General features: G+C 43.1%; 1 protein-coding gene across 1 annotated transcript; it reads left to right on the top strand.

Annotated features, from left to right (window-relative positions):
- The first annotated feature begins 13,794 nt into the window (after nt 1-13,794).
- Nucleotides 13,795-14,673, top strand: LOC121855718 (extensin-like). The gene has a single exon (XM_042350809.1). It carries the CDS (start codon nt 13,795-13,797, stop codon nt 14,671-14,673), a length of 879 nt encoding a protein of 292 aa, XP_042206743.1.
- The last annotated feature ends 3,585 nt before the right edge of the window (nt 14,674-18,258 follow it).

Raw genomic sequence — 18,258 nt, 5'->3', positions numbered from 1 at the left:
GAAAATTTGACAAAAAAAGTAGCTATAGCGCAGGAGGTGGGCGCCTCGAACTGGTTAACTACGTTACCGATAAGGGCAAATGGTTTCAGCCTTAACAAACAAGAATTTACAGATGCCATTGCTCTAAGGTACGGTTGGCCAGTAGATGGTTTGCCCTCCCAATGCGTGTGTGGCTCTTCCTATGATGGCGATCACGCCATGGTCTGCAAGAAGGGGGGCTTCATATGCATGAGGCATGACGAGGTAAGGGATCTCACAGCAAATATGTTGAAGGAAATCTGCAGGGACGTCATGGTAGAACCGACCCTCCTTCCATTGGATGGCGAGATCTTCCAACACAGGACTTCAAACACATCTAACGAAGCCCGTGTGGACGTCAGTGCTCGAGGATTCTGGACGCGGGGACAGCGAGCTTTCTTCGACATCAGGATTTTTGATCCCATGGCCGCTTGTCACCGTAACCTAGCTCTCGATGCTGCACATAGGAGGAACGAGAACGACAAGAGAAGGGCATATGGGGAGAGAATTCAAAACGTTGATCAAGGCAGCTTCACTCCTCTAGTGTTCACAACCTCTGGTGGGATGGGCCCAAGTGCAAGATGTTTCTACGCCAGACTCGCGGAGTTGATCTCCGAACAGAAGCAGCAGCCCAGAAGTTATGTTACAGCCTGGATGAGATGTCGACTGTCTTTCTCTCTCCTTCGGTCGGCTTTGCTCTGCCTCAGGGGAACGAGAGCTTCTGCCCCTACTCCGACAACTGCTGCAGATATTGACTATGAGGCTACAGTCACTGAATGCCGCATAGATCTGCGGCTCAACTAATTTAACACAGATAGGATAGCTTCTTATGTATTAGGATATTTAATATTAAGGTAAATAAATGGTGGCGAAGGTGTGGCTATTGGGGGAGGCTGGAGGCCACGCTAAAAATAAAAAAAAGTATTAGTAGTAGTGTGTGTGTGTGTGTGTGTGTGTGTGTGTGTGTGTGTGTGTGTGTGCGTGCGTGCGTGCGTGCGTGCGTGCGTGCGTGCGTGCGTGCGTGCGTGCGTGTGTGTGTGTGTCCAGATGTTTGTTAGTCCGGCACTAGACAAGCTTACACGTTTAGATACGGCTTCAACTACTGAGGTTAACCTTACCTCCCCCATAATGTTTGTGTTTCATGGTGTTGTGGCATAAGGTTTGTGTTTCATGAAGGTTTTGCGTCATATAGTTTGTGTTCCATGGTGTTGCGTTATATAGTTTGTGTTCCATGGTGTTGCGTCATACGGTTCGTGTTTCATGATGGTTTTGCGTCATATAGTTTGTGTTCCATGGTGTTGCGTCATATAGTTTGTGTTCCATGGTGTTGCGTCATGTTGTTCGTGTTTCATGAAGGTGATGCATAATAAGGTTTGTGTCTCATGAAGGTGTTGTGTCATAAGGTTTGTGTTTGAGGTGTTGCATTGTGTTTTTGTGTATAATGGCATTGCGTCATTATTTTGTGTTACATGGTGTTGCGTCATAGGTTTGTGTTTCTCGTGTGTTGGAAATAAGGATGCCACCTTGTGTTCAGCTCCTATAGCAGGACGACACGTGGTCTTCCTGCTATAATGTTACCCCTTCTACCTCCCCCTTCCCTTAACCCCCCTCCCACTTTCAACCTCCTTTGTTTCATCTCCTTTACACACTTCTCACCTCCCTCTCTATTCTTTCCCTCCCCTCCCTCCCTCCCTCCTTACCTACTCCCTCTCCTTCCTCCTCCCACCTCGACATCCCTCCTTACCTCTCCCTCTCCCTCCCAAACAAACCTTACCTGGGACTCTGACACGTGACCTTGACACATTTCCTAAGCGAGTACTGAAGCCACTTGATCAGTTAATTATTGTGTGTCTGTGTTGTTTGTTTGTGTTGTATTGTATGGTTGTAGTTGTGATTATAGGTCGAGTTGTCACGTTTGATTTATTGTTGTTGTTGTTTTTGTTGTTTGTTGTTATTGTTATTGTTATTATTTTTATTTTATTATTATTTTATTATTGTGATTTTTATTATTTTGTATTATTATTATTATTATTATTATTATTATTATTATTATTATTATTATTATTATTATTATTATTATTATTATTATTATTATTATATTTTCTTTTTTGTGGTTAATGAGAAGAGATGGGGGCGTGTCTTGTGGGGGGCGTCTTGGGGGGCGTGTCTTGTGGGGGTGATGGGATGTTGTTGCAGTAGAATCAATGAGTAGCGTCTGGTGGTGCCTACCAAGAGGGCCACATAGGGTGAGGTTTCTGGCCTCATCTGCCTCCCTCTTGTTGTGCGTGTGTGTGTTCTTCAAGTTAGAATATGTTACTCCTAGATTTAAGTCATTGTACTCAGGGGTCAAGTCATTGTACTCAGGGGTTGTCATTGTACTCAAGGGGTCAAGTCATTTACTAAGGGTTGTCATTGTACTCAAGAGGTTAAAATCTAATCTTCTAAACTCCTTCTCTGTCTCCTCTCCTCTCTTCTCATCCTCCTTTTCTCTCCTCCTTCTCTTTTTCTCCTCTCTTCTCTTTCCTTTCCTCCCTCCCCTCCCTCTTCCTCCTTCCTTCTCCTCTCCTTTCCTCCTCGCTCTCCTCCATCTCCTCCTCCTCCTTCCTTATATTCCATCACGTTGATCAAGTAGATGGTTTCTATCCGTTCCCGTAACGAAAGAAGAAAAAGTGTAAAAAAATGTCATTTAAAAGTTACGTCAATCAGTTCTCTTACGTGTGTGTGTGTGTGTGTGTGTGTGTGTGTGTGTGTGTTTGTGTGTGTGTGTGTGTGTGCACCTCCGATCACAAATGGATTTTCAACTTTTTATATTTTTATAATTTTAATTTAAGATTAAGAAATTATTTGCAAATAAACAAAACACACACACACACACACACTACTATGTCCTCAGGAATCGAGTATGACGATCATCCAGCTATGATACAATGGTACGAGTTGGTGAGTTCTAAGGTATTCAATAAGCCGATACAGGACCGGCAGGGTCGTTCAAGATTGCACATGTGAAAGGCTACGATCTAGTTGCGGAGGGGCTGGGGCAGCGTCTTTCTGACGTTGGCGCTTGTCTGCCCGGTATGTAGTCGGGTTGGCGGAAAGTATTGACACCTTCTTGTGTGGTGCTCCTCCAAGCGTTACGGTGTGGAGTAATCGTCTCCAGGTGAGGGGTCGATTTGGCACTTGGTTTGTCTTAGACAATCCGCTGTTCACAGTTGCCCGCCAGCGTTACGTTTACTATTCATTAGGTGACTGTAAGTAAGTGCTGGCAGTCTACTGTTGTCTATGCGGGTAACATGGCCAGTCCAGCGTAGTTGTTCGAATGCTCTGGTTGGTGTCGGCGAGAATACTGGTATTTGTTCTTGTCTTCCCAGCGGACTCGGATTATGGGCGTAGTCTACGTTGGTGATTTCAAGTGCGCTAGGGTGCCTCCTGTATGTATGTGTCTCACTGCCATATAGCAGGGTGGGGAGGACTACTCGATATACGTGTTACTTTATAGATAATTTCAGCTCACTACAGCTGAAGACACGATTTCGGAGTCTGCCAAAGGCTTGAGATGCACATCTGATCACATGCTGAATCTTTCATCGATGTCCGCAGTGGTGTACAGGTGGGACAAGAATGCCAGTAATTAACATTAGAAATTAATGCCGTTAAGCTGAATGGATGGTGGAGGTGTGGATGAACCAGGGGCAGGCGGGAAGAGAATCCGAGTCTTATGTTGCACGGGGTCGTCTGCAAACTGAAGTTCAGTATTTGGAAGCTGCGGACACCTTTGTTCCTGCCTGGAGTCGTCTTATGTTGAAAAGACCCTTCATCCGGTGCTGATGTCACCGCCTGCCAAATTGGCAGCTTTTGATAAGGAGGCAGCCAAGAAAAATGGGAAGAGGTTGGTGCTTAGTGCACATCATTGTTGTTTATATAGCGTTTGTGGGAAAACTCAGCTGGTGTGCATTGTGTGCAGAACATTTGCCGTTCATGCCATCGTTGTTTAGATATGATGGCGGTGTTTTTTGGTAGCCAAAACGGCTGAGGTTCTACAGAGGATTTCCTGTTAGCAGTTGAAAGCTTGCGGTTGGGTTGATGAAAAGCCAAGTATAGGTCACGACGTTCTTTGCTTTCCTGTACCTGGCGGCAGCAAAGATTATGTCGGTGGTGCGGTTTGGTGGTCTAAAGCCACATTGAGATTCTGGGGAAGGTTTTTCGCCTCGGGAGATCTGTTTAGGAGGACTTGGGCGATAAATTGTTAGCTATGAGCAGCAGATGCATGGGTGTTGGCTGTTCACGGTCTCCTTTGCCTCGGTTGGGACTCCATCGGAGGCATGAGGATAGCTTAGGTGGATCAGCTCTGGACTGAGGGACCTGCTGGGTGGAGTCAGGATATCCACATCGTTGTGTTTTGCGACTTTGATGGTGGTGGTGCTTCAGCGCTGAAGGTTGCTTCATCGTCTTTAATTGAGGTGAGTTATCGCTGATGAGCAGAGGATGCGCCACAGTGAATTTATTACTCCGTCTTTAGTGGGTTGAAAATTGCTTTATCCTCTTGTACGATCTGGAAATTTTTTGTTTCAAATACGCTTATTTTGGCAGTCATTCTTTAGATTGCCAGAGTTCCCTTTCAGTCACTGCTTTCTTGTTGCTGAAAGGTGTCGGCTTTGGTCCAAGACTAAGGTGTTGTTCTGCCAGTCAGTTAAAGTGAAAACGTTTATCATCATGCAGGTACATTGATTGCGGTCATTTCATTACACTAGCCTGGTATTTTCTTTCTATCTGGCCAGGGGTCTCTGCAGGTTTGTCATCACGGTATCGAAATATCCATTCGGTAATGGTTTGGTTTGTTTATTATTGGGTTGTTTATAAGCCCTATTCATTGCTCTCCTGAAAGCATGTGCTGCTGCTGGTCCTCCAGGCGCTTAGTCTTAAAACTACCTGGAGAGCACTGTCTTCGCATTTGTGGCGACGTGAAGTGAAACGGCTCTGACTGACCGTGATCCAATGCTCGCGAGTGCTCTAAGCCGCATGGCCTTAGTGAAGGACGCACACACACGCAGCCTATCGGAAAAGATATTTAGACAAAGGAAAAAGGAAGAAGAAAGTTTGGAAGGAGAAATCCTAGGATGGTATCCGGAAAGATGTTAGAAAGCTCCACCGCCATTCTGCAGATGGCCTCTACTCTTCTGTCTCTGGTCTGTAGGAAGTCTGGAGAAATGATGTGTAGTTTGTGGTTGTGGTACCAGGAAGGTTGTAGTATTGTTTTGCCTATGTGAGGATTTGTACTGTGTCTGTATCTGCATGCAATATAAGAAACAGTAATATTTCTGTATTTGAGTTTGGATAAGGTGGAGATTTTCTACCTGGTCTTGAGATATCTGGCACAAAGCTGGAGAATGGGTGTGTGTTGAGACATCCAGGAACAGGTTTTACATTATCCTCTTAATAATACACTGCCTCTCTTGGGTCTTCCCACTGCTTGGCCTGAGTGATTCTTTTCCTTCTGTATCTTTTCCTCCACGAAGCTAGTCGCTTCCTCATCCCTCCCCCTCTCCTCATCACTCTTCTTCTCCTCTCCTTCCTCTCCTCCTCTTCCACCTCTCCTCCTGTAGCCTCGTCCTCCTCCTCTTCCCTCTCCTCATTTATCTCCACTCTACACCCCTCCTCCCTTCTTCCTTCATCCCCTACCCCTCCTCCTCCATTTATCCCTCTCCTACACCCCACCTACCTCTTTTACACCCCACCCTCTCCTCCTCCTCTACCCACCCTCTCCTCCTCCTTTTACCCTCCCCCTCCTCTACACCCTACTCCTCCTCCTCCCTACCCACCCCACCCTCACTACTATGTCCCACCCCTAAATTCTACCTAAACAACTTACTGTAACGTTATAATAAAGCTATCTAATATTACATTACTATGGTAACAGAAGTTTGTCACCTGACAAGCTTTGGTGATGAGGTAGATTGTCCCAGGTGAGAAGTAAGTTATCAATAATCTCAGTTAATATTTGGGTGACTAAATATTTGTTGTTTATCAGTTTTGATGTTATTCTTCTTGTTTTTTTGTTTTTATTATTGTTATTTTATTTATTATTATTATTTATTATTCCTAATCATAACAAACTAAAACTTTACAACTTGTGACTGAAGGAGGTTTTTAGTTAACATCACAGTACAGTCTTGAGGTCAACCAAACTAACCTATGAATCATCAGTGACCTCCAGCTTGTATGCAATGCTGTGGGTAGATCAAATAACGGTGACCTGGCTCCATATTGCCTGGGGTGATGTGTGGTGATCTGGCTGTCTGTAAGTGTGGCTGTAATAATAATAAATAATAATAATAAACATTTAATGATAAGACTGCAGCCCGAGGCTGAAAATAACCATTTAGACATAAATGACTTATTCACATACATTGGTGGTTTTTAACAAAAGCCTTCATTAGAGAAAAGGTAAAAGGAACGCCGGTGAACTTATTCAGATTAATGTAGGTGTTGAACAGCAAGCACGTAGTGTAACTCCCTCACAGATGGTGGGAGGACTCATATGATGTATTAGTTCCTCAGATAGTGTTATAGAGGACCTGACGTGGTGTATTAATTCCTCCACAAGATGGTGTTAGCGAGGCCTCACGAGATGTAGTAATTCCCCTCACAGATGGTGTTATGAGGGCATCTCTGAGATGTAATAATTCCCTAAAAGATGGTGTTATTAGGGACCTGACGTGGTGTAATTCCCTCTGAATGGTGTTATGAGGGCCTCGTTGTGTAATGGATTCCTCGCAGATGGCGTTATGAGGCCTCGCAGACAGTAATTCCTCACAGATGGTGTTATGAGGGCCTCACGGGGTGTAATGGTTCCTCAGAGGTGTTATGAGGGATTGACGTGGTGTATCAATTCCTCGGGAATGGTGTTATAGAGGCTCCACGTTGTGTAATGGTTCCTCACCAGATGGTGTTATGAAGGACCTGGTAGTGTAATAATTCCCTCACAGATGAGGGTGTTATTAGGGACCTGACGTGTGTAATAATTCCTCACAGATGGTGTTATGTGAGGGCCTCACGTAGTGTAATGAATTCTCACAGATGGTGTTATGAGGGGCCTCACAGGGGTGTGTCCCTCTGGGTTATGTGTTGCTGAAATGGGTCCCAGAGCCTTCTCGTAGACGGATTAACACATCGCGCACTGGTTGATGTTGAGTTCTCACGAGATTGCCGTTATCTGCGTTACCTGGGACCTCCACTGTGAAAGGTTAACTTAGATTTTGACCTATTTACTGTTGATTTGTTAACTGTGTTGATATGTGTGTGATATGCTATATGTAAGCTGTGTGTTTCTGTTTTGTTTGTAATTGTCGTCATGTGTATCTGTGTTTGTTTGTATCTTTGTCTATGTCTTTCCTGTCTGTTTGTAGTATTTGTCTGTGTTTCCATGTCTGTTTTGTCTTTGTACTCCATAATCTGTCTGTCTGTGTATTTGTGTATTATTCAGGTTGAGTCTGGCATGGCTTAATGCTGCTGCTGGAGTTTAAATTGATATAATTTAGGGCCTAGATTATTTGTGAGTTTGGGATTATCTCTCTCTCTCTCTCTTATCTATCTATCTTTTTCAAAGGCACAAAAATATATTGAAATATTTACTGTATACATAAGTTATGATTTAATGAGGATAATGATAAACATGAGAGGATTTATCAAGTGGGAAGACGGAATTATTGTCTGGGAGCTAAAATAATCATATCTAATTTACTCATCCATATCCAAAGGATACTGGGTGACTCTCTTACATTCACTAAATACCCCTGTTGACCTCCCCTCTCCGTCACAAATTTCGCTCCTTCTCCTTCTCATACTCGTGTTCTTCCTTTCTACTGCGACTTAGTGTCCCCAATCCTATAATTTTTTCCCCAGTTCGTGTTCCAGTTGGCTAATTGGGAATAATTTTCTTTCATTCTTAGGTGATAACAGCTGTGTTTTGCATTAATTCTCCTCATCATAATCTGGTTTTAAGAAATTGTTTTATTATTTACCATTTTTACGAGATTTTTTTTTTTTACGATTTTCCCCCTAAGTTTGAGTTATAATATATTAAAAGTTGAAAAGATTATTATGTCATTTTCATAAACTAGCTGTGTAGCATCGATATTACGTGCTGCTAGAAGATCTAACGCCAGATTTTAACGTGGGAACTTTGAAAAACTATCTCTGCATTTCGTGGCCTTAAGTTGAGTCAGTTTTCTAAGTTACGGAAAAAATAACTTAGGAACTTTTGAAATTTTATATATAGTGGCATATCGAGTTATGCTTATAGTGAATTCGAGACCATATCCGTGCGGGGATTATATGAAGTCTATATATCGAATGCCACAAACTTATCGAGGCTTAACATCTAAATTTTGGAAATTGCTTAGGGACTTTGAGAATTTGTCAGTCGCCACCTTTAAATTAAGAAAATATTGAAATAATCCCTCCTAATGCTTGAGTCTAACAGCTTATCAGAATTAGACACCTGTTTGAACTTTCCTCATCTCCAGTTTTAAAGAGAATTTAACGTTAAGACTTTTTGAAAGTCTTTGGAGGTTTTTGTCTTATGTGTTTTCTTAAGGGAAAATATTTATTGGACGGATCTGAGGTTAATTTATCGTTTTGTTAGTTTAAGTGGACAGTTTTGTGTATATCGATTGTCTGGACTTGTTTCTGTGTGTGTGGGAAAGATGATTTATGTATCTGTGTGTTTGTATATGTATGTTGTGGTAAGTCACATAAACTTGGGTTAGTTACCTAAAGTTAGATTAGATTAAAGTCGGTTAGATTCAACTAATTCTGGCTTGGAGCTCAGGCAGTTAAAAAGATCAATTTTCTAAGACTACAATGACATATCATTGTTGCATATTTGAACTTAATCTAGATTAATCTAACTTAAGTCAGCTAAAAATAAAAGCTAAACCCTTCATTGTATATTCATTTTTGAGATTAACTTCACCCAGTAGTCGTCAGAAATGAAAATGAATGAGTTATCCTCACAGTGAAAACCTTGTGGCCCGGGGGGGGGACTTTCTTGATGAGTTCCCTGATTACACAACTCGCTGATGTATCGACGACCATCGACCTCCTGACAGCCTAGCATAGATTATCCTCATTTATCCTCCCCAGGTCGAGTTTTGTTGATATTTTGTAAGTTTGACCTTTTGTTGTCGGAGGAAAGGTCGAAGGGGTGTGTTTTGAGATTTCACATGTCGAATACTGTTTAGTTAGGAGTATATTCTTTGTGGTGAATATATGGTCGATTGTTTTAAGTCCTTGTCGAATATTAAGAATATCGGAAATTTTGATCCTTTATGTCGATTATCGAATATTAGCGATATAAAAGATGCGTCGAGTACAGTAGCTATGTTAGGCTAAATTATATTAAATAAGCTTGAATTATAAAGTAGTTTAAGCTGAGTTAAGTTAGGTTTTGTTAGGATAGGCGAAGCTATGATAGGTAAGGATAGGCTAAACTAGGTTAGGTTAAATTATGGTTAAATTACATTAGGTCAGGTTAGGTTGGGTTAGGTTAGGTTGGGTTAAGCCACACAACTTGTTGACCAGTACACACACACACACACACACACACACACACACATACATACATACACACACACACACACACACACCATCCGTTATATGGAAACTAATCTCAAACTCAAACTAATTCTTCTCATTTAGCTCTTGGTTAGATGTAATCCTGACCCGACCTTCACTACAGGACGAAACACTTTTAATACTTTATTTCTCCTAACGCCTTATGATTTTATTCATGTCAGAGGAGCCCACACCAGGGGTTAACAAACCTTACCTAAAGTTAACTTGTTTAACCTGATTTAACCTTAAGTGTCTTAATCTAAACTTCAATAACTAGCTAATGTAAACTAACCTAACCTACCTCCCATCATGCCTTTACAGCGCCATCTTTGCCGTTTTTTATGGCCCCGTAATTCTTTCCATGTTCATTTGTTTTGTAATAATAATATAAACTGTTTCAGTGTTGGGTTGTTAAGAGACGAAGGTTCGGTGACGGGATTCAGGAGCCCATTGTGTCCGGTAGAGGCAGCTGGAGTGAAGCAATGGAGTCGAGCATTATGGTTCGAGTCATTGTTAGACTTGTAGATGACTTCCACTGGGCTCAGAACCACACCAGCTTGTACATGGTCATACACACTCTGGTCTCTCTCAGTGCAGTATGGAATGTGATCTGGAGCAGAATAGAAGCAAACGCCGGAGGACTAGTTGATGACAAGGACAAGGCCATTTCACTGATAGAAGGTGGCGGGACCAGCAGGTGATAATTTTGGAGGAACCTTCTGGTAAATTCCAAGGTGTAGGAGGAGAAGGTCTACTCACGGGCAGACGAAAACTAAGTCCCATCCCTGCGCATGATGTCACCAAGCCAGGATAGTTGCCAACTCAAATAATTGTGTGTGATGAAATACAAATTGTTTGATGTTGTTACAATAATAATTACATGTATTTTATTTTGTTGATACTTGGCTGCTCTTCTTTTGACATAACGACAGGTAAATTTGAGGCTTAATAAGATATCTGTCAGGGTTTTTTTTTCAGTCATAAGAGGATGGGATAAGACTGATTAGGTATATTTCATTCAATCCAACTAAAAGGAAAAACAGATTGGAAGTGTCAAGGAAATGCAGGGTACTAGTCTTAGACCTCAGTAGCAGTTTTTGTGATTACAAACCTCAGGGTCAAGTAACCCAGGAGAACAGAGTGATGGTAGTTGGGATAAATCTCCAGTCAGGTGCTTTAAATGTGAACAACTTGATCATATTTCTGCTAAGTGTCCGACTTGAACTTTGTAGATCTGACAGTAGATGACAGATTACAGGAGTGAAGAAGGTGTAAAGATAAGTGACAAGAGAATGGTTCCATAATACCATTTGAAGGACAGAGAAGGATCTGGTGCTTTGCGGGATACTGGATGTTGTCAAAGCTTGATAGTGAGAAGCCTTTTGGGAGCCTTGGGGACCTTGGGGAGCCTTGAGCCTTGGGAGATTCATACTCTATCACTGGGAGTAATGTCGTTGGTGTGTGTGTAGAAGATCTAGTATATCTTAAATCAAGTTGTTCTCACACTCTAGTTGTGAAGTGGGGGGTTCTATTGGGTTCCGGAACAATCTTTTAGGCTAAAAGCTTCCCTAGCAGCTCCGCCTTAGACCTATTGCTGGTAGCCAAAGTTCCGTCCGGTTTGATGGAAGGAGGAATTGACTCTTGTTGGCTAATCCTCTGCTTCCACCAGCGCCCATTCACTTCTTGCCATCCCCGCCCCAGTCACCTTGCGACGTATATCGGTCTCCCACCTCATTGTGGCCCACTTACTGATGTGGCCATTTCGCAGCCTGCAGGCCGCTCGGTGCATGTATTTGTTGTGTCAGGTCGGGCCCTCTTAGCCTCACCACGCCCTATATTTGGCCTCTGCATCAAGTCGACAACGGTAAACCAAACCAGGGCTGGTCCGTGAGTTTGGTGACGTACAGGAGAAGGGTGCGTAGAGCTGCTGTAGATCCAGGAGAGGTGTCCCAGTAAGGAAACTGTAGGTGGATCAGGTCAGGTGGGGATACGTTTGAGCTGGCTGTCGTGCCTCGGTTATGAGCCTGTTGAGGTTATTAAGGTTAGCTTCAGGAGCTGTTCTCTTCTCGTGGGCTTTCCTGAGGTGTCCCTCGTGTGACCTTTGCGGGAACAGAGATCACACCAGGGTATCCCTTCACACCTGTCAGCTGTGTGTCCTGGGCGACCACGGGGTACAGCGGGGCTGGTCTCCGTTGCCGTCCTGTCGTTTCCACTCTCTTACTTCTTTGGATGATGAGAAGAGTGTGGGGAGGGGACGTGGAGGGGGCGTGTTGACAGACCGACGGCGATGAGTGGTAAACTGCCTGGTGGAGGAGGGAACTTGTGTTTGGTCGAAGTCGTGGGAGCTGACTGACCTTGAGAGGTCTGGGGCGAGTGGCTGGTAGGTCACACGTGGGTTCTTCTTCTTCTTCTTTCTTCTTTCTCCTCTCTCTTCCATCTTCTTCTTCCTCTCTATACTCCCCCTTCCCCATGGTCGCTTCCTCATCTTCACCTCCTTGAATCCAGTCTCCTTTTCTCTCCTTCCTTCCTTCCCCTTTTTCTCCTTTTCCTCCCATACACCGTCTCTTCCATTTCATTAGCCCCTCTCCCCCCTCCTACTTCTGTGCCCATTCCTCCCTCCTCCATGTTCCTTGCCTCCCCCCCTCTCGTTCAACCTCCTCCATTCTATTAGCCCTCTTCCCCTTCCTCTCACCTCCCTCCTCACCCTCCCTTCCCCCAACCTTCCTAGAACTCATTATCCCTACCCTCATTCTCTATTATTAATCCTTCCTTCCTTTATTTCCCTCTCTTACTTCATTCCTCTGCTCCTCCTTCGGTCTTCCCTCCACCACTGATAAAGGGTTTGAGGTGAAGTTTTGAATTTACGTATGCAAGAATTCACAATGGTGGTGTTTTGTGTGTGTGTGTGTGTGTGTGTGTGTGTGTGTAAAGAGAATATACACAAAATATGTCTGAATCGTTCTTTAACTCATTAACTCACCTCGACATCTAAAACTCACCTCATCTAAAGTGTTGTAATAAGTGTGAGGAGTTAGTGAAGGTCGTCTTTCAAATGGTTCCAGTATTATAAGACTTTGGGAGATGATCGGATTAACACGCTCACTCCCCCACTGTGTCGCCTGTTAGTCATTGTTTTAAGGTATTTATATAATTTCCAGGTTAATTGTTATTTGTTGTTTATTTATACAATTATTTCACAGCTAGTAATAGGAAAATACTAACACGAAGTAATTATATAATGAAACAAGGATAAATCTGGTATTTCCTGTTTGGCGCGTTAGTGCTCCAATTTAATATATATATTTAGATTATAATATTAATACTCTTGTCGCTTTAGTTAATATAATGAAATATGGTGACCACTGCAACAACAAACGACCTGAATACAGATCCTAACTGATTGATTTACTGACTGACTACTCGACTGATCATAGAACTTTACTGATCCTTGTTAACTAATCCTCCCAGGCCAGTAAGCATGTTGACGTGAATCCATTAAAAATTAATCGCCAAATCAAACTAATGAACAGGAAAATGATGAAACGAATTGAGATAAAGAATATAGGAATTTATTGTATATTCGTATATTGAAAATTGATATAAAAGACATTATACAAAAGTTGAATTGAATAAAGTTTTATTTAGGATAAAGACATAGTATTATTATTATTATTATTATTATTATTATTATTATTATTATTATTATTATTATTATTATTATTATTATTATTATTATGACGTCGTCACCTGAGGAATAATTTATTAATTTATAGAGAGAGAGAGAGAGAGAGAGAGAGAGAGAGAGAGAGAGACACATAGTGTCAAACACACACACACACACACACACACACACACACACACACACACACACACACACACACACACACACACACACACACACACACACACACACACACACACACACACACACACACACACACACACACACAGACACACACACAGCCTCTCTCCTTCAGTATTAAAAGTCATAGTTCCTCTTAACTCCTAAACAGAGAGAAACTCTTTAGCCCGATGTAAACACACCTACGCCCACACGCCTTTAAGACCACGCCCACGCCCACACGCCTTTAAGACCACGCCCACGCCCACACGGTTACAAGACCACTGACCTCCAAGATCCATGCTCAGTGACTTCCAAGACGCATGCCCACAGAACATCTTCCAAGACCTGCCCACAGAACACCCACCCACGCCCACAGAACAACTCCCAAGACCTACCACGCCCACAGAACAACACCGGGACCCACCCACACCCACAGAACACCCAACCACGCCCACAGAACAACACCCAGGACCCACCCACGCCCACAGAACAACACCCAGGACCCACCCACGCCCGCAGAACACCCAACCACGCCCACAGAACACCCACCCACCCCCACAGAACACCCATCTAAGCCCACAGAACAACACCCAGGACCCACCCACGCCCACAGAACACCTCCCAAGACCCATCCACGCCCACCGGAACAACACCCAGGACCCACCACGCCCACAGAACACCTTACAAGACCCACCCACGCCCACAAAACACCTCCCAAGACCCATCCACGCCCACAGAACACCCAAGACCACCCACGCCCAGAACACTCCCAAAACCCACCCACGCCCACAAAACACCTCCCAAGACCCACCCACGCCAACAGAACACCTCAAAGACCCAGCCATACCCACAGAACACCTCTCAAGACCTACCCACGCTCACAGAACACCTCCCAAGACCTAAGCCCACACAGAACACCTCCCAAGACCTACCCACGCCCACAGAACACCTCCCAAGACCTACCCACAGAACACCTAACAAGACCCACCCACGCCCACAGAACACCTCTCAAGACCTACCCAAGCTCACAGAACACCTCCCAAGACCCACCCACGCCCACAGAACACCTCAAGACCTACCCACGCTGCACAGAACACTCTAAGACCCACCCACGCCCACAAAACACCCTCTCAAGTCCCACTACGCCCACAGAACACCTTCCACGCCCACAGAACACATCTCACGCTCACACGATGTAAATTCCGGTATGCGATTGGTTCTTATTTTGGGTGAAGTGATGAGATTTTAGGTACATGTGGAGTAGGAAGGAGAGAATAATCTTGCATGACCTCTTTTGCACTTTTCTAGGTGTTTACGTTTTGTGGCATTTTGGGAGAAGACCAGGTAGGGGAGGCATAGGTGAGCTTGGGAAGTATGAATGTTGAGTAAACACTGAGAAGCTTGGTCGCAGGAACCTGAGGACTTGAGTCGGCGGAGGAGGTGGAGATCACGATTGCTTTCCAATTTAGTTTGTTTTCTATAGTGACGCCGAGGAGCTTAGGATTGACAACCTGGAGTGTGTTGGGGCCTAAAGTAATGGAAGGGGTGGGACAACGTAGGAGAGGTTGATGTGCATAATCATGGTCTTGGTATGGTTGATGGTGACGTGGTTGTTGGTGTCCAGTTTTGGAGACTGTTCAATAAATCCTGGAGGGCGGTATAGTCGGAGTCGAGTTGTTGACACTGAGCAGGGTTTTCTTGGGGCACCATTGATAAGCATAAGGAAGCAGAGTGGTCCTATCTTGGTGCCTTGGACGCCACAGAGTGACTGAAAATGGAGACAGTCCCTCGAAGGCATAATTTGCTTTCGGTTACTGAGGAAGTCTGTAAGCCATGGTATAAGACTTCTTCAAACCTGAGGTCGATAGCTTTGTTGATGATTAGATTGTGGTCGACTAGGTCAAATGCTTTGGTGAAGTGAAGACAGCAAGACGTTTTTCAGATGGCGGTGTATGTAGTCGAGAAAGCTGACAAGACAGTGAGTGGTGGAGGATCTATGGCGCCTGCAATATCAGCATAAGCCCAGTCAAACGAAGCTTACAGATTAAGCTGTGGGTATTGGGGTGATGGCAATGGGTCGTAGCTCATGTTGACTTGGGCACTGGTGACATATATGGAGGTCTTCCAGTCAGCCGAGCATCTTGGTTGGCTGAGGGAAGCATTGATGATGGAGCGAGGGTTTAGTGTGTGTGTGTGTGTGTGTGTGTGTGTGTGTGTGTGTGTGTGTGTGTGTGTGTGTGTGTGTGTGTGTGTGTGTGTGTTGTTTCAGGTGGTAGCAATAGTCAACAGGTGATGAGATTTAATGAAGGTAGACACGCACAGGTGAGACGATAAGGTATGCATATTTGTAGATATACATTCACAGGTGAGAAACGTAAAACACACACACACACACACACACACACACACACACACACACACACACACACACACACACACACTCCATACAAAAAATATATAATAATAATAATAATAATAATAAACCACCTGTATTGAACACCACACACAAAGAGCCAAGACTTAAACTGGTATTTACAAAGAGAAATATTTACACATACATGGTCAGAGAAGCAATTCCTGGACTCGGCCTTCCTGAACTGACAATAATTTCGGGTCTGACTTGTCCAGGTGTGTAGCGTTAAGTGGTTCTGCCTGTTCCTCCTCCTTTTCTTTCTTTTCTTTCTCCTCCTCTTTCTTCTCTCCTCGAGTCTCTTTCCCTCCTCCCTTTCCGTTTCTCTCTCCCCACTCTTTTCTCACTCTTTCTCCCTCCTTTCCTACCTTTCCCTCCCCCCCCTCATTGTTCTTTCTCCTTTCCTCTTCCCTCCCTCCCTTTTCCCTCTTCCTTCTCCTTTCTCCCTTCCCCTCTTCCTCCTCTTTCTCCCTCTTCCTCCTCCTTTCTCCTCTTCCTCCTCCTTCTCTCTCTCTCCCAGCTGTAGTCTTGTTTATATACTACACTTAATTACTTGTTGCAATATAAATTTCTCTTCCTATCTTTCCATTGAAGTTAGTTAGGTTATTGAAACATTGACTCACTACTAACAAGATAAATATTTAAGTAAAAGAATAAATGATTAAATTGTGTCTTTTGAGAGAATACATTCACTGTGATGTATTTTAAATCATTGGTTTTGTCCAGTTTGTTTTTTTATAGTTAGTAAAGGGATTAAATTTCATCGTTTTCTTTTGTTATTTTGTAGTTATTTAAATGTAGAGGACGATCTGGTGTGATTTAGATTTTAATTAAGGGATAAAGGCAAGAAAATTTAGTGTTGTGTTTAGTTCGTGTGTGTGTGTGTGTGTGTGTGTGTGTGTGTGTGTGTGTGTGTGTGTGTGTGTGTGTGTGTGTGTGTTAATGTAAGTATATGTTTACGTGTTTGCATGTATGTATATCCTTAAGTATTCATTAATCAATATATATATATTTCATTATCTACCTCATGTATAATTCACATATACATATACAGATATACATGACTATACATTTACGCTGGTATATATGTATTCAGAAAATATTTAGTAATTAATATCGAATTGAGGGTCACACGCCCAGGTAACTATTACTTACCTGTTCTCTGTGTGGTTGAACCCTTTGATGTACCTGATGGAAGTGTTGTGGTGTGGTTGTTCTTTTGTTGTGGTTGTTGTAGTTGACTTTGTTGTTTTTGTTTATGTAGGTTCTGTGGTTATTTTATGTTTTTAAAATTTCGTCGGTTTTGTCGATTTTGTACTTATTGACAAAAGTATAAATTTTTTGATTTTTTTCATCTCTCTCTTTCTTCTCTCTTCACCTCTTTTTCTCCTCTTCTTTCTTTCCAGCTTAATTCAGAATGCACGTTTAATTCACCCTGAGAACTTGACATGGTTAGGAGGGGGGCGGGGTGAGGGGGATGGAGGGGGGTGAGGAGGAGGTGGGGTGGGGTCGCAGATGGTGGTGGACTTTACAAATCTCTCGTCATATTTCCTCAGCTGGTAATCCGTCTTCATCATCATCACTACCAGCTGCCGTCACCACACTTTGTTTCCGACATTCTTATTATTATATGAACCTGTCCTTCCGAGTGACTGGTTTTTGACAGTTAGATTGTGAACTGTGATTGATCTTTTTTCAAATTTGCGACAGTCGGGTTTTAAAATTTTCCTGTGATTTTCTTTAAAACAGTCAGATTATAAAGTGTCTTTCTTGAGTGACTGTTTGTGTTAGACTGATTTGAAGTGTCTCTCTTGCCTGTGTATGTGACAGTCAGATTTTTTAAACTGTCTTCCCGGAGTGACTGATTACGACTGTCAGACCTGAACCTCCTGACAGAATTTTCTCATAAAAATGAATTTTCTTTTTTAAATAGTTTGGCCTCAACTTCAACTGTCAGTGGAAAAGTTTTATATTGGTCTGAGGTAACCCCAGTTCTCGCTCTCATTCATTTCCTGACAGTCTGACCCCCAGCTCACGTCTTTCAAGTGTTGGTCGTAATAGCCTGACTTTTGTGAAAATTATAGTAGTTTCCGTTGATATAAAAAGGAAACGGACCGTACAACACTGCTCTGATTTCTTTCGTTCATTCCCAGACTTTTGACGGAAACTTGTCAATTTATGTACCTTGTGGGTGAGGGAGCTAGGGGATGGTTTGTTACGTATAAGTGTCAGTAATACTAGTAAGTGGTGGTGATGGAGAATAAACAGTGAATGATTGGAAACTTTTATTAAGAATTTGAATGGGAAAATGTGAAATACAAAAAATTCGTCACCGGACAGATGGGATAGGACATGGCCGACGGACGTTTCTCCA

Source organism: Homarus americanus, unplaced genomic scaffold (assembly GCF_018991925.1).
Source record: "Homarus americanus isolate GMGI-L3 unplaced genomic scaffold, GMGI_Hamer_2.0 scaffold19186, whole genome shotgun sequence".
NCBI classification, from domain to species: Eukaryota; Metazoa; Arthropoda; class Malacostraca; order Decapoda; family Nephropidae; genus Homarus; species Homarus americanus.
This window is presented reverse-complemented; position numbering and strand designations above follow the sequence as displayed.